General features: G+C 46.9%; 1 protein-coding gene across 1 annotated transcript; it reads right to left on the reverse strand.

Moving 5' to 3' along the window:
* Positions 1-212: 212 nt before the first annotated feature.
* On the reverse strand, positions 213-15,748 carry STX6 (syntaxin 6). The gene is made up of 8 exons (XM_066597438.1): positions 15,565-15,748; positions 12,479-12,648; positions 9,725-9,819; positions 7,881-7,943; positions 6,060-6,182; positions 5,768-5,874; positions 3,251-3,345; positions 213-2,101 (listed from the first exon to the last, which is right to left on the reverse strand). Exons 1-8 carry the CDS (start codon positions 15,597-15,599, stop codon positions 2,025-2,027), a joined length of 765 nt encoding a protein of 254 aa, XP_066453535.1. The 5' UTR covers positions 15,600-15,748; the 3' UTR covers positions 213-2,024.
* Between the last annotated feature and the right edge of the window lie 650 nt (positions 15,749-16,398).

The raw sequence follows: 16,398 nt of genomic DNA on the forward strand, positions 1-16,398 counted from the left end.
TATCTTCAGCGCATAGCCAGCTAAATAGGAGAATTCGCTCATTGAGTTAAAAACAGCCACTTCCCAAAAAAAATCCGACGCAAAATCCATCTAAATGGGCCCAAATCGGTAACCTACAAATACAGCAAACTAACACCATCCCTTCGTAACAAAGTCTTCGGGGCAGAATACATAGTAGCGCCTCATAAATAAGCCAGCATGAACCACACCGCTAGTGATACATTGTATCTAAAAGAAATACACTTTATTTCACCACTTGAGCAGTCTGAAAGTTCACAGATTGAAATCATACAAAAATAATAATAATATATGAAATGGAAGTCGACAGATGTCACATACAAGAGGAATAGTGGCTGCCGTCTTCTGCCGACGTACCCGCCATCCACCAGCCGGAGCCGCGGTGTTTCCACTTCACATTCCAAGCAGCATTATTACACATCCACAGGACAGGGAGTAACATAATAACGAGGACCAATATAAAAATACTGCAATATTCAGTACAGCAGGCCGCCTTACCTGTAGTGGGCTTCTCGTTAGTGCCATCACAATCATAGTACCAGGCTGGCTAGTGTTTTTTTTTTTTAAGCGACTTCGAGTCATTTAATGCATTAGCACTGGCCGTATAAAAGGAAAGGTGTGCTTGTGCTATGGAGAAGCGTGGGTATACAGGTACTTTACACGTAGCGTAAGACTTCTCCCGTCATTCAGGGGTCTAACATAGGCATCCCTGCGCGAGTCACACCAGCAAATGACGACTGCAAAAGGCAAAAATTCTACTTAAAAAAATTACTTAAAAGGTCCGCTTTGCACCAAACAGTAGTGTAATATTGTTCATAGTGTCCGATCGGCTCGGGCGATGTGGGGAGTATTACAATAAATAAAACTATAAAATGCCCAAAATCTGGATTTGTTGCGGATTAAACTTTTGGAACTAAATCGCTTCCCGCTGCAAGAAACGTCCGCTCAGAAAACGTATTGACATAATAAGGTATCTCCGACGTTCCGATACAGCGCCCGCCGTTTGGAATTCATTTACCGTTTGGTTCCATTGAACACGGTTAATTACAACACATCTGGTACGAACCGACAGGAACAGACCGCATTCAGTAAAACAAAAAGATAAGAGACACAAGGCAGGCTACAAGACAAAAGACCGTGATGCAGAGAAAGGGGGCTGAGAAGTACAGGACGACACAAAGGACCTGCCCGGCACACGTAGAGCAGGTTCAGTAGTATCCACACTGGCCTTAATCATCGTACGGGTAAAACTGGCAATGTTCACACAACCGATATCTAGTCCACATCTTAAAAAAAAAGTATCCTCAGGATGCAAAAACGGTTCCAGCAAGAATCTTCCAACCGAGGACATGCATTGCAAACTCCACTGGATAGCCAGGGGTAAGAGTACCCGAAGGGGAGAGGGCTGTATAATCAGTTGTAGCAGAATGATTCTGGAAATGTTACATAAAACTTACAATAAAGCCGATCAACCCCAACGCTGTCAGCTGTAAACATCTTGTGGCTGGATTTCCCCAGAAACAGGGGTAAGCGCCTTGTCAGTTATTCCTCAGTCCTAGAAATAAACCGATTCATTACTAAGCGGATCGCCGTGCAGTCCCAGCACTTCTCATGTGCTTTAAGGCTTCCCCTTAAAACGTTGCACCCATAAGTCATCTACGGTCTCTGCTTTTGCTTCAGATCCCCCTGGCAGGCAAGCTTGGGCATGGCTCCTTGGAAAGAGAATGAGGCAGATGTGACAACAAAAAAAACACTGCAACAGTAATCCTGCGACCGCAGGGAACCTCGTGGTAGAGCGCTGTGTGTGTGGGACCTGCTCCAAAATACAGGGGGCGCCATAAAAGTCTGAGTAGTATGTAGAGGATGTAATGGCTTCCAGCCGAAATGTCATATACATCGCAAAATGCCCCTTTGTCACTGCAACGCCACTTCACACGTCAACACATCCTTGTTCACCGGAAAAAAGTATTTTATGAAATGTCCCGTGGAAGGAACTAGCCTTCATGTCACAGCGTAAAGAACAGGATCAGCACCACCAGGAGCAGCGCGAGGAGCACAATAATGGCGCACCACTGCCGTCGGTCTACAGGAAGAAACACAACGTGGTTATTATCACCCATATAGCATATCTTGTAGTCCTGTACACAACATCTAACCACTCGCAATAATCCCATTCCTCAGAGGAGCTCCTGTATACCATCACATACAGAACCATATGTAACCTATGAAGGCTTACCACCGTGGGAGGAAACTATAAATTGCTTGTGAACAGACAGAGGATTTCTGGGGATTAAGAAAATGCATTAAAATGTAAATATACTTATTTTTAGGATTTCTCAGTGTTCCCTTACATTTACAATTTCAAGCTCCAGTTTGTGTTACTCTTTACATGCCGGCATGAGGTTGTGTCATCCATAAAGATGACCCATCACATGAGCACATACCGGTAGGCCTGGTACTGTCGCCGCCAAAATGGGAAGACAAGGGCGTAAATATCATAAAGGCAGACCATGCAGCTACTATGGACCTATTGAGAGCATAGGGGGTGCTGCTAAGGACAGTACTGCCCTGCAAGTGAGTGAAAGAGGGAGAAGGGGCAAGAAAGCTGGGTTCACCTGCTCCCCGCTGAGGGCTTCACATATAATTGAGACGTCAGCGGGGATCTGCCTCTCTAAACCCTCTGCACAAGCACCGACAACCTAGCGGTGAGGTCAGCGCTCGTGCAGTTGATTTAGCGACTGTTGTCGCGTCTAATTGGGACATAAGACAAAGGTAAGATAAAAAAATAATAAATATATATATATGTGTGTATTCAAAAGATGAAAAAATGAGCAAAAAGGTTACAATGTTCAGGACCGAGGCCAATACCAAAAAGGAACATTGTGGACTGAGAAGACTTACACGTTGCACTGTTCTACATTTAAAATCTTCCTAGTAACATGGAAGCTAGTGCCGCCTGCCAACTAGGAAGACATTTGTATAAGTCAGGCGTCTCATTTGCATTCTCAGCCATGAAGGGTAAACCGCTGGAGCTGCTGTGGGCACCCGCTATTCACAAGCTCAAAATAAAACGTCACAATATTGCAGCCAAGTTCTAATTTCCAGCAATGACTAATACACAAACCGGAGAGCTGATGGAATATCCGCACATCCACTTGGCAGTTTCATCCTAATTTTTACCAATATGCTTCAACGCTGTCAAAGTGCTGCGGCAGATGGCATCCGTACTCACCGCTGGTCATGTGAGACACCTTTGCCAGCTTCTTCAGAACATTATCCATGCGAGACTGTGCCGTGTCTAATTCATGAGAGAAGTCATCAAGCATCCTACGCAGAAGTGAAGAAAACAGATCAATGTTAGCAGAGCAGCGTTACATGCATGGAAACACGCAAGAGTACATGGAAATGTCTACAGCATCTCATCTGGGTATGTATGAGGTTAGCGCAGCTTGGAAGCAGACGGTACTTTTACCGGGGACTATCATTGCTTCTGTGCTTTCACACAGGGGCGATCGTCTTCAGTAAACGGAGGTGGAGCGCGCTGGGGATCTTTTCCGGACTTGCGTCTCCATTCGCTGTGAACAAGCAGTCGTTCGCAGATGAACGACTGCCTATTGACACCGGGGTGAAATGAAGTGACTGGCGACTACTGAACGATTTTGTGCTCCGTTCCCCACTTTTACATGGGATGACCATCATTGGAAATCATTAGTTCGAGTGATTGTTTGGTTGATAGTCAGACTATATAAAAAAAATACCCTGGCTTAAAGCGACCCCTGCTCCTGGAAAAAAAAAAAAAAAAATGACTGAACTGCGCTCGGATTACCCGATGCACACTGTATATTATCATGCAAGACTAATTAGTAATTAAGACACTACATGCTGCTCTGACTGGCCAGCGATGCTCACACGGGCAGCTCTGGTTAATCAAAGCAGGTGTAGTGTCTTAGACTAATGATACATACTAATGTACAGTGTGCGTCAGGTAGTCAGAGATGATGGTGCGGCCATCTTTGTTTGTCCAGGCTCGGAGGGTGGCTTTAGGTAGAACGATTAGCATTCAAATGAACGAAAGTTAACGATAATCACTCCATCCCAACACGAGCCAACAACCGAATGAGAACCACTTTTTGTTCATCATTCACGCATAAAAACTATCGTTGGCTCCTTCACTTATCGCAGATTTACACAGCGCTCATTCAGTCCCTCTCATTTGCTTATACAGGGAATATGAAAGACTGGACGATTCTCATTTGAGCGAGCCAACGATGTATCTGCTGTCTGAGAGTGAACGAGCTAGCGACGTCATTGGCTTGTTCAAACGATAATCCTAAAAGGACCCTGACAAAAGACAAAAATTGGTAGTGCTGTAAATGGGAAGCAGTTCCAGTATTTAGCATGATGGCCGTCATCAGTGTGTGATCACCAGCTCTACTACCCCTACGTCTCTGACCGATTAGCCAGACGAAGAGGCCACAGCTGCCCTGCTGTACACAATCATACAACTGATGCACATGGCGGTGTACCATACTGCCACAGCTAGAGTTCTGACTGACTCACACTAATGACAGAGCCAAACACAAGGATGGCGCTATGCCAGGTAGTATAGGGGCAAAAATAAAAATCAATTTTTGTTAATAACAGAATAAAGATGAAAAATTGAGAAAAGGGACTAAAACAGAAGTCTTCAGTTTCAAGGCATTTCCATGGGTAGGAGAACTGAAGTGTTGCTTTACCATTTTGCTGCTTCCATGATGAAACGGCCAGATGGGAAGAAAACACGAGTGCGAACGTAGCCTTACAAGGCTGTCTTTTGACACACAACCCTCCTATATCTGGTCTGAGATGTCAGCAATGGATTCAATAAGTCTGGCTTCACAACATAACCCAGAGCCGGGAATCTCCATTGTAAAATACACTTTCCTGCTTGGGTTTAGCAGATCAGTATGAAGCAGACAGTAAAGGGTCAATGTACCTTTTCCAAGATGAAAGGATGAGTCACAAGGACTTTAAACTGTGACTTCCCGACAGATGGAGCTCAACAAAAGGCTTCACAACTGAACAGATTCCTATTAAAGGGGTTGTCTAGTTGTGAACTATTGATGGGCTATTCTCAGGATAGGTCATCAATAGTAGATTGGCGAGGGTCTGCCACCCAGAATGCCTGCTGATCAGCCGTGTACCAGGTCGGCGTGCTTGTGCTCGAGACAATTTCTGCAGGAAGCAGACAGCGCCGTTGTAACTACAGTGGCCAGGTTTGTATTGCAGGCAAAGTTTCCCATTCATTTCAGTAGGAACTTAGCTCAGGACCCATGTAGGCTATCCGCTGCCTACATGGGTCCACAGACCCGGTGAACAGATGATTGACGCAAGTCCTAGGCCACAGACCCACGCCAATCTACTATTGATGACCTATCCTGAGGAAAGATCATCATTAGTTCCCAACTGGACAACCCCTTTAAAGCTATTGCACGGAGTGATGAAGGCAGACATAGGCAGCTCATGTCACCAATGACTGGCGAACAGTTGTGAATGCTGTGCCTCTCCGCTGGACCCAAATACATAGAAATGTGATTCGCTCATTGTCAAAAAGAATGAAAGTGTGCATCAGGCATGCAGGGTCACTTCAGTCGCAGCATAATGTTGTACACACAATGGTCTGCACACATTCTACACTGTTGGATGCAATTAATGCCGGATTAAAGGAATATGCATTCGCCGATTAGATAGCCTAATCCCGGACACTCACACTGCTTGCTCGTCCAGCTCATTACCAATGCGTTGCGACATATTCTTCAGCACACCAATGCTGCCAGATACCAGCTCTAACTCTTCATCTTGTTGTTCCATGATCATCTAACATAGGGAGAAAGTGATCTCTGCTGGATCATTCCAACAACTTAATACCAAAAACAATCATAGAAGTAAAATGCGGCACTTCAGGACGTCTCTTCTTTCAACAACAACACAGCTTAAAACCTGGCATCCCCATATAATGTGTCTCCTGGCAGGCATCTCGTGCCCCGGTCCTCACACCTTACCTGCTGCTGCGTCACTTGTCCGTCAAGAAACTGTGTGTTGGCCGACTGGATCTCTTGCTCCAACCCTTTGTACTTGTCCTGTTCAGACTTCCAGCCTTGTCTTGTCCCTTCGCCCAAGAGTGCCTAAAGGTTACCAAGCTGCAGTTAGTATTTATTAGTCATTCATTAGCGACTAATCTCTGAGACAATTTGTGGCAATGCGATAACTAGCAAAAGTGCAGATCACTTTATTTACCCAAAAGGATGTTTTTTATGTGGAAAATCACTCTAAAAGTGCTGGCCACTAGGGGTCTCCCTTCCTTTTAATTTATTGTCCACTGCTTGTTGTCAAGTGATGCCCGTTTCTTATAACACAGATATCGAGAGGGATAACAGGAATTAGAGGGGTGGGTGGTGCTGTCTCATGCTGCCGATAGAAGTCTGTGAAGATGTGAGGGGGAGGAAGATGCTGTGGGAGGGAGAAAGACTCAAACAGATACTGCTGGAGCTAATAGTAAGTGATTTACTGTGTTACAGCGACTGAAATTACATCTACACTGCTCAGTACTGCTGTACACTGTCTTCCGTGATGCTGTTACATCTGTGTGTGTGTGTTACAGAGTTAAGGGCATTTTACACAGCATGATCAGATTAGAATGTTCGCATGATCATCCAGCAGTCTGAATATGGCCACGATTAGCTGACATACAAGGCAGACTGATTTACATGTGGGTAGCCTGAGAATTAAGGTAGCCATACACAATAGATGAACGTTGGCCAAACCTGACGATTTAGGCGGGATTGGCTGATAATTCAATATCTATGGGTTGTCTCTACCTACCCGACAGTTCGGAAAAGAATGATCTGACATATTAGAGTCCAATTCTGTTACTGCCATAAAGGTCTACCAACAGCTTACTCCCCTCTTCCCATTTTGCTGAGGTGGTGTATCGGAATAGAAATCAGCCGAAAAATCAGTCATCACACACGTGTTCGTTAGAACGTGCAGACATGTATCTAATATTATGGCCCATCTTAACTTTGCAAACTCTGTTTCCTCTGATTGGAAGGGAATGAAAAGTTTCTTAGGGGATGTCTGAAGACGTACAAGTCCGTTAATCATGTTATTGATCGTTTGTTAAAACTAGACACAAAAGCAAATCCTGTGTCTCACTAGATGGAAATATGTGGGTGGCCAATATGCAGGATGACTAACAATACAGGCGGCACATAATACTGCTAACTGCGTCTTTTATTCTCCAGCCCAGTGATTACTCTTTCAAGTGTGAGATTCCCATTACTGGGAAAAGCTGGAAAACGCTAGAACCATCATTACCTAAAGCTTATTATTGCTCAGCGGTGAGCACCGCAGCCTCGAAGCAATTGAGCAATGGGTTAGAATCTAGTCATGTCTGCATGTGATGCCGGCAAGAATCACCTCCGGCTCCTCCGATCTCCTCCCATCGTTCAAAAATCAAACCGTTGATTTATTGGCTTCCTGTGAAACAGGCCTTCCTGTATGTGAAATGGGCAACTTAGATCCACTAGCGACAGGGACTGCTGCGGTTATATCCTGTGAAATATGTCATAGGTTATATAACATGGGCTCTACCGGTACGGAGGAGATGCACCATCTAGAACATCAGGAAAGCCGCTTTGCTTTCGTAAAGTATTGTATTTTCACTACTTGGATACACTTTGACGCACGCAGAGAACGGTGTAACCCAAGAGCGCTGTAAGTGATGCATTACACTCTCCACGCTATGACCTCTTCCAATTCACCAAGGAGACCAGCATGTCACTATATAAACAGTAGACGGAAAAACAGCCCCAGTCTCTCACCTGCCGGTTCTTTTTTTCTGCTAGGGCTTGGACAGATGGAGTGGTCATCTGATCCTTCATTTCCTGTACGTCAACACAAGGGAGAGAAAAAAAACGTTTGCGTTAGTGGCTGAAAGACGAACTTAACGGAAGTCCAAATTTGGTACTAACTGCCAGGAAAGTTGTGAAACAAACTCTCTGATCCTTATACTCTCACACTGGTCGAGACCCCTTTAAATCAGGGCATCTGTCAGATAACTCAACAGTACATGGCGGCACACTTTATTACAGTCCATTATAACAGCTTTATTGGGGGGGGGGATCTTCTAATTTAATGCCTTAAAGGGCTTGTCAGATCGGAACAGAAGGGTAAGCTTTTGTCCAGGGCCAACGCCCCTCCAGTCCCTGCGCTGCGTTTGGTATTGCGGCTCTAAAACATTCACATGTACAATACCCTACCAAAAGTAATTGGACACCCAAGAACAAATCAGAAGTATTTATTTCCACATGTTAACCCTTTGCAATCCAATTTTGGATCCAGGGATTCCTAGGGGGCTTTCTCTTTCTGCCATTATACAATGCCGCCGTCTGCTGGCTAGAGCCAGTACTGCGGTATGGGACATGCAGAAGAGGCCCCCGACAACAGAGCGGCCAGTAATATACAGTAAGAATACCCTGGCGAACGTCTTCCAACATCGGAGCTGTACAGCCTTCAATCAGAATGTCTTCAGACGTCAGACAGTGGATTGGAAAAGGTTAATAAGTAGTGCTGCCTCCATTGACCCCAATAATATCGGATACTCTAAATGACATTTTCTACTGACGTATGATGCACTTCAGCTGGTATTTCCCTCCATTCATCCTGCAAACATCTGTCGAGTTCTCTCAAAGTAGATGGATGCTGTTCATATTTCTTGACCCAACATTTCCAAATTTGTCCTAACGATGTTCGGTAGGGTTCAGGTCGGGACTCTGTGCAGGCCAGTCCAATTGGGAAACATCCATATACTCAAACCAACGTAAAACAACATTGGATATGCGACAAGCCCATTACTATCTAGAATGCCAAGGGTCATGGTTATTACCACTACAACAAGTGGAGCGAGACCACGACACATAAAATACCCCCAGACCATAACAGAACCTCCGCCATACTTAACTGTTGGCACAACACACTCGGGCAAAAGGCGTCCTCAGACATTCTCCACACCAGGTATGGACATCTGATGTGAAGTAGAGAGATATGTCACTCCATAGAACGTTCTTCCATTGCTCACCTGCCCAATGACACTCCTTGCACCATTGTACATGAATCAATGCATTCTGTTTCATGCTGGACGTGTTGTGTGCAGCAGCATAACCCGCATATACAATAGCGGACAGTTCCCATCACAAACCATACATTTCTTGACACCTCCAAGGGGCTGCATCTTATGTAGCATGGTTTAGGATACATGATATGCTAATAACACCGATAGGGGTGTCCAAATATTTTTGGTAGGATAATGCATACGGCTGAGCTGCAATACCTTATACAGCCTACGGATAAGAGTGGCACTGTTTCAGGGAAAAAGACCATTTTTTTCTAATCGCTGACAACCTGGATATATTTGTGGACTATGCTCCCCTGACTGTAAATATTATTTGTTATACGAGACCCATAAACATACAGCAAGACAAAAGGCTGTGCCTGTTAATTAGAGTGTATGATATGCAGGCCGCTTCGGTCCCAAGTGACAAAGATAAAGAAAATCTAAAGGTAGAGATGTCTTTTTAGATCACCAACTGTTAAACGAAACATAAAAGACGTGCGAGCTGCAGGTAGACGGGGTAATATATTCGTGATGTGTGTTTGTGGCTCCCACCTTAACACACTGCCGTGTTTCACTGATAAAAGCTTTTCTCTGCCTCATCTCTGCAGGATCCAGACTGAACTTGCGGGGATTGGCTTCTACAATACGTGACTGGAGTTAAGGAAACCTTTGTCTGAAGTAAAAAGAATAAATGACTTTCATGGTATTACCAACCTCAACCAACTACACCTCCCAGCCGACTCGGACTATTACCAGACGCTCTACAGTCTTACCATATTACCAACCTGAACCAACTACACCTCCCAGCCGGTTCAGACTATTAGCAGACGCTCTACAGTCTTACGGCATTACCAACCTGAACCAACCACACCTCCCAGCCGACTCGGACTATTATCAGATGCTGTACTGTCTTATGGCATTACCAACCTGAACCAACTACACCTCCCAGCCGACTCGGACTATTACTAGATGCTCTACTGTCTTACGGTATTACCAACCTGAACCAACTACACCTCCCAGCCGACTTGGACTATTACCAGACGCTGTACTGTCTTACGGCATTACCAACCTGAACCAACTACACCTCCCAGCCGACTCGGACTATTATCAGATGCTGTACTGTCTTACGGCATTACCAACCTGAACCAACTACACCTCCCAGCCGACTCGGACTATTATCAGATGCTGTACTGTCTTACGGCATTACCAACCAGAACCAACTACACCTCCCAGCCGACTCAGACTATTACCAGACGCTCTACAGTCTTACCGCATTACCAACCTGAACCAACTACACCTCCCAGCCGACGCGGACTATTACCAGACGCTCTACTGTCTTACGGCATTACCAACCAGAACCAACTACACCTCCCAGCTGATTCGGACTATTACCAGACACTGTACAGTCTTACGGCATTACCAACCTGAACCAACTACACCTCCCAGCCGACTCGGACTATTACCAGACGCTCTACAGTCTTACAGCATTACCAACCAGAACCAACTACACCTCCCAGCTGACTCAGACTATTACCAGACGCTCTACAGTCTTACCGCATTACCAACCTGAACCAACTACACCTCCCAGCCGACTCGGACTATTACCAGACGCTCTACAGTCTTACGGCATTACCAACCTGAACCAACTACACCTCCCAGCCGACTCGGACTATTACCAGACGCTCTACAGTCTTACGGCATTACCAACCAGAACCAACTACACCTCCCAGCCGACTCGGACTATTAGCAGACGCTCTACAGTCTTACGGCATTACCAACCAGAACCAACTACACCTCCCAGCCGACTCGGACTATTACCAGACGCTCTACAGTCTTACAGCATTACCAACCTGAACCAACTACACCTCACAGCCGACTCGGACTATTACCAGACGCTCTACAGTCTTACCGCATTACCAACCTGAACCAACTATACCTTCCAGCCGACTTGGACTATTACCAGACGCTCTACAGTCTTACGGCATTACCAACCAGAACCAACTACACCTCCCAGCCGACTCGGACTATTACCAGACACTCTACTGTCTTACGGCATTACCAAGCAGAACCAACCATACCTCCCAGCCAACTCGGACTATTACCAGACACTCTATACTGTCTTACGGCATTACCAACCTGTACCAACTACACCTCCCAGCCGACTCGGACTATTACCAGACGCTCTACAGTCTTACGGCATTACCAACCTGTACCAACTACACCTCCCAGCCGACTCGGACTATTGCCAGACACTCTACTGTCTTACGGCATTACCATCCTGAACCAACTACCCCTCTCAGCCGAATCGGACTATTACCAGACGTTCTACAGTCTTATGACATTACCAACCTGAACCAACTACACCTCCCAGCCTACTCGGACTATCACCAGACGCTCTACAGTCTTACGGCGTTAACTTTATGACCGAGGAAACTTCATGCACCCTCATTGACAAACAAAGCTGCTCCAACTACATCTTGTATGCTTTCCATTATTCTGATGGGGGACGGTCTTGGTATTCTACTTTTAAGAGTCACTATTTAGACCTGGTCTAATTTATACATAAACCTGCCTTTACTAGGAGGAGGGAGGGCTGTGTTCTTAGCACAACATCGCAACTACGTCTTGATACTTGTATACGTACAATCACAAAAAAAACCTTACACTTACGCTTCATTGCTCAAAGGTGGAAGTTCATTTGGTTTATAATAAGGAACTGCAATAAGACCTCAGCTACAAAGCTTAAAGTTCATGGCGGTGCTGCCGCAGTTGTTCTATGGACTAACACCGTTTCACATAACGTATGATGTCCACTATGAAACAGCCAACAGAGTTTGCACATGACTGAAACCTTTATGTAATCTAGAACTGAGTCCACTGGAACCCAACATTGGTAATAGATCTGCAACATGGACTCCGAGCGAACCCGTTCTCACTTACCATCCCAGATTAATTAATACTTTGCTTTATCATAATTGTTCATCTGTACATTGTTTTACTGCAAGTTAGGTCTCATTCATACCTGCGAGATTGATATCATAGGAGCCAAACAAAAATACCCGAAATGCCAGATCTGGCACACGCCGGTGCCAGACGGGCCCCACTAACTAAAACAAGGTCTGCCCAGCCTCCGGCATGCTGCCAGAAAGTTTTCTGGTCAAAACAGCGCAGCATGCTGCTCTACTACTTCCGAAATGTAATGCCGAATCTGTGCTGGAAGCTCTGGAAAAAGCCCCCAAGCGCGGATGTGAATGGGTCCTAATACTAAATAACGAGCTCTAAATGTTACTCCACTCTAAAGGATATTGATCGTCTCATCAAGATCTTCAAGATCCCATTCAATGCTTCTTAAGTTATTGCGCAACTCATTGGTAGTCCAGTCCAGTTCTTCTCGTGTGGCAATGGAGGGGTCCTGGAGAAGATCCGTCCACCTCTGAAATAAGCCCTGTGCAGTGTTCACCGCTTTTTGAACTTCCCTAAAAAGAAAAAAAAAAAAGAAAACACTGAAAATTGATTTTCCTGTAGTAAGCGTGCATCACCCACCCCAATACCGCACTTGTTTAATGAATGGAGTTTAACACATTTAAGGTGGTTATTAGAGATGAGCGAGCATTGTCCTTAGCGAGTACCTGGCCGCTTGGAAGAAAAGATTTGGGTGCCAGCGGGGGAGAGCAGGGGGGAACGGAGGGGAGATCTCTCTCTCCCCCCTGCAACTCACCTGTCACCCACACCGGCAGCCGAATCTTTTCTTCCGAGCGGGCAGGTACTCGCTAAGGACAATGCTCGCTCGAGTAATTGTCCTTAGCGAGTATGCTCACTCATCTCTATTGGTTATGCCATATCTGAAGGATAGCAAATAACTTTATGACTGATGGGGGTCTCACTGTTGAGTCCTTCACCAATCCCAAGAACGGGGGTCTCCTTTTCTCCCACCCTCACAATGAAGAGGAGGATTGACTGGAGTGATGGCCAGGCATGTGCGGTGCCGCTGCATTCACTTTCAATGGACTGCTGGAGATGGCCGAGTACAAGCGCCCGGCAATTTCCATCAACCCAATGAAATGAATGGAGTGACGGACGAGCACCAGCGACAAGCGTTCCATTCAATCTGACTTTACTGCAGGTTGGAGAAGCAACCCTGCAGGGACGAGAGAGCGGGACATGAGACCCCTATTCTCAGGATTGCTCAGGGTCTCGGCAGCGTCAATCATAAAGTTAGCCCCTGTCCTAAGGATAAGGGATAGCCCCTTTAATTCAATTAAAGGGCATTTTTAGTTTTGGAAAATTAAGATTGTTCATCATATAACTAAAAGTTATACAAAGTATCAATTCCTCACCGTTCAGCTCTTACCTGCAGTCAGTGAATGGAAACCTTCGTTGTGTTGTTTCAGAGGATGAAGCTCTGTCCTGGTCATGTGGCGATCACACAGGATTATGGCTTACTACAGTACAGTTCTAAGAGGCCGTCCTGCAATATCCCGCGCACTTGTGTGGCACCACATGACCGGCACGGATTTCCATCCTCGGAGAGTAAGCTCTGTGAGCCAGAAGACCATGGAAGGGTCAGGAACAAGTTACCTCCCCACCAGTCCCAGATCCCTCAGAACTCAAGCTGTTGGCAGCTCCTACACGTCCCTCCATGCCCCCTCCCAGACGTCCCTCCATGCCCCCTCCCAGACCGGCAGCCGCAGAGGGGATGTGTGCAGAAAACTGCTGATCCTGAATATCCGCCAGTACGCTGTAAGCACATTCACTGGTATGAGCGGACCTCGGCTTACAGTATGGGGCAGATTCTCAGTACGGCCTCGTTCACATCAGCGGCAGTGATTCTATTCCGGAACCTTTGTTGCTGATTTCCACTAAAAAAAAACAAAAAACCCAGTAGCGCAGCACGCTGTTATTTCAGCCAGTCGGACGGAAACCAAACAGACCCCATTATAGTAAACGGGGTCTGCTCAGTCCCGCCGGGTTCTATCATAAGACCCCATACTCACCTCTCCGGATCCGCGGTGAGCCGGCGCCCACGCACAGTGCAGGGCGTGAGGCGCCGGCGCAATTTCCTGCGAAGTATCGTGGGATGAATGTCTTTCATTGACTGCAACGGAAGCCGTCCACACGATTTTCCACCATTAATAGGACACGCTGCCATTCTCCCCCACGAGAGGTAAATCGCGGTTGATTTCCACTCGTGAGCGGGGGAGAATCTGATAACATGGCATGTCCATGGGCGGCTATTACTGCAGGATTTCTATACAAAGCCATTGGCTCTGCTAGTCAAAACTGATCAATGAGATCGGCGCTCGTCTACCAGACCTTTATACAGGCCGATCCGGGGATGGACGATCATTCATACGATTGTCCGTCCGTGGCACATCTCCCATTCACATGGGAAGATGTGCCACCAACAATGATTTTTTTTGTGCCATGTAAAAGAAGCGATCGCCAACGAACGAGCGTTCACTTGTTGGTCCGCACCTTCACAAAGCCCGATGATTGGGCAGCTATAGGTAATAATATTGATTACCTATTCTCAGATTAGCATTTGATTGGTGGGAATCCACCGCTTGGGATTCCTAACGATCAGCTGTTTACCTGGCCACTGTCATTGTGGACAGAGACGGAAACAGACAGCGCTGTCCATAGCGCAGTGGCCCGGGTCGGTACTGCAGGCGTAGCTCCCATTGAATTCCATGCCTGTAATACCAACCCGGACTGGTGCGCTACGGATTTCAGTGGGTTCATTCCCATTTTTATTTAATTTTGCGCAGCGTGCTCTACTTTTCTGCGCACCAGAAGGTCCTCATGGAAATCCCAAGGGGTGCGCAAAAGTGCAAGGAGATGCGTAATTTCGCTGGAGAAAGAACACATGTGGAACTCTTAAGACGAGTCAGCCACCTGAAAAACGTTGCGCTGAGGCGCTCGCGCATACGCATGTGTGATGGGGGGGCTGAGTGCTTTTACGCGTAACGCTTTTTCTCTTGCACAGGCGAACGATAGTAAAGTTAGAGGCAGATAAATCGCTTGCGTTCACCGTAACGACGAATGAGAACGACTGAACGATCGCCGTTTACCCCGAACGATGCTTTCTTGCTTGAGATGAATTATTGCTCACTGTTGCCGTGGTTACACACAGCGTTTATTGTTCAAGTTCGAACGATCTGGCGGTTTGTTTGCACGATGTTCCGTCTAAACGCACTTTTTTTTACGCGGCGTCCAATGTAGACGGGGCCAAAGGTCAACGCGCAATATTGTTTACTGTAGACCACTGTATAACAAGCGGCTGGGGGGCCACCGGGGATAATGATGGCGGCCCGGGGGGGCTCCGCGGCTCCTCACACACACAGTGCCCTCCTCGCCCCCCGCCATGGCGGCACACAGGCCGCAGCGCTCACCCCTTCACCACGAAGAATGGGTCCTCCATAGACATGATGGCGGCCGCGGCTCCTCTCTCCGGCTCTCCCCGCTGCTCTCCTCACACCCGCTGGAGACACACGGGCCGCCCCGGATGTCGTCACTTCCAGCCTCCGTCCTCATCACGGGGCGGCCGGGAGAGTGAGCGGCCTGTGCGCCGGATGAGGGCGGCTCGGAGCGGGACACCGGGGTTACCGAGGACGGGACACAACGGGGATACCACACGCCGGGGCCGGGAGCAGTGCAGGGCGGTGCGGGCACAGAGACTAGATGATGTTACCTGAGAGGAGGACATCATTGCATGAGAGGCCACTATACATACATGAGAGGCCACTATACATACATGAGAGGCCACTATACATACATGAGGCCGCTATCACCTGTGTGGTGACACTATACATACATGAGGCCGCCATCACCTGTGTGGTGACACTATACATACATGAGGCCGCCATCACCTGTGTGGTGACACTATACATACATGAGGCCGCCATCACCTGTGTGGTGACACTATACATACATGAGGCCACCATCACCTGTGTGGTGACACTATACATGTATGAGGCCGCCATCACCTGTGTGGTGACACTATACATACATGAGGCCGCCATCACCTGTGTGGTGACACTATACATGTATGAGGCCGCCATCGCCTGTGTGGTGACACTATACATACATGAGGCCGCTATCACCTGTGTGGTGACACTATACATACATGAGGCCGCTATCACCTGTGTGGTGACACTATACATACATGAGGCCGCTATCACCTGTGTGGTGACACTATACATATATGAGGCCGTTGTCACCTGTGT

This window comes from Eleutherodactylus coqui, chromosome 3 (assembly GCF_035609145.1).
Source record: "Eleutherodactylus coqui strain aEleCoq1 chromosome 3, aEleCoq1.hap1, whole genome shotgun sequence".
Lineage (NCBI taxonomy): Eukaryota > Metazoa > Chordata > Amphibia > Anura > Eleutherodactylidae > Eleutherodactylus > Eleutherodactylus coqui.

Bases quoted from the DNA above. Each gene is read 5' to 3' on its own strand.
- STX6 (XM_066597438.1), bottom strand. From the start codon at position 15,599: ATGTCTATGGAGGACCCATTCTTCGTGGTGAAGGG. The intron at 12,649-15,564 runs GTGAGCGCTGCG...TTTTCTTTTTAG, and splicing joins CCATTCTTCGTGGTGAAGGG to GGAAGTTCAAAAAGCGGTGA. The intron at 6,183-7,880 runs GTGAGAGACTGG...GGTAACCTTTAG, and splicing joins CAGAAAAAAAGAACCGGCAG to GCACTCTTGGGCGAAGGGAC.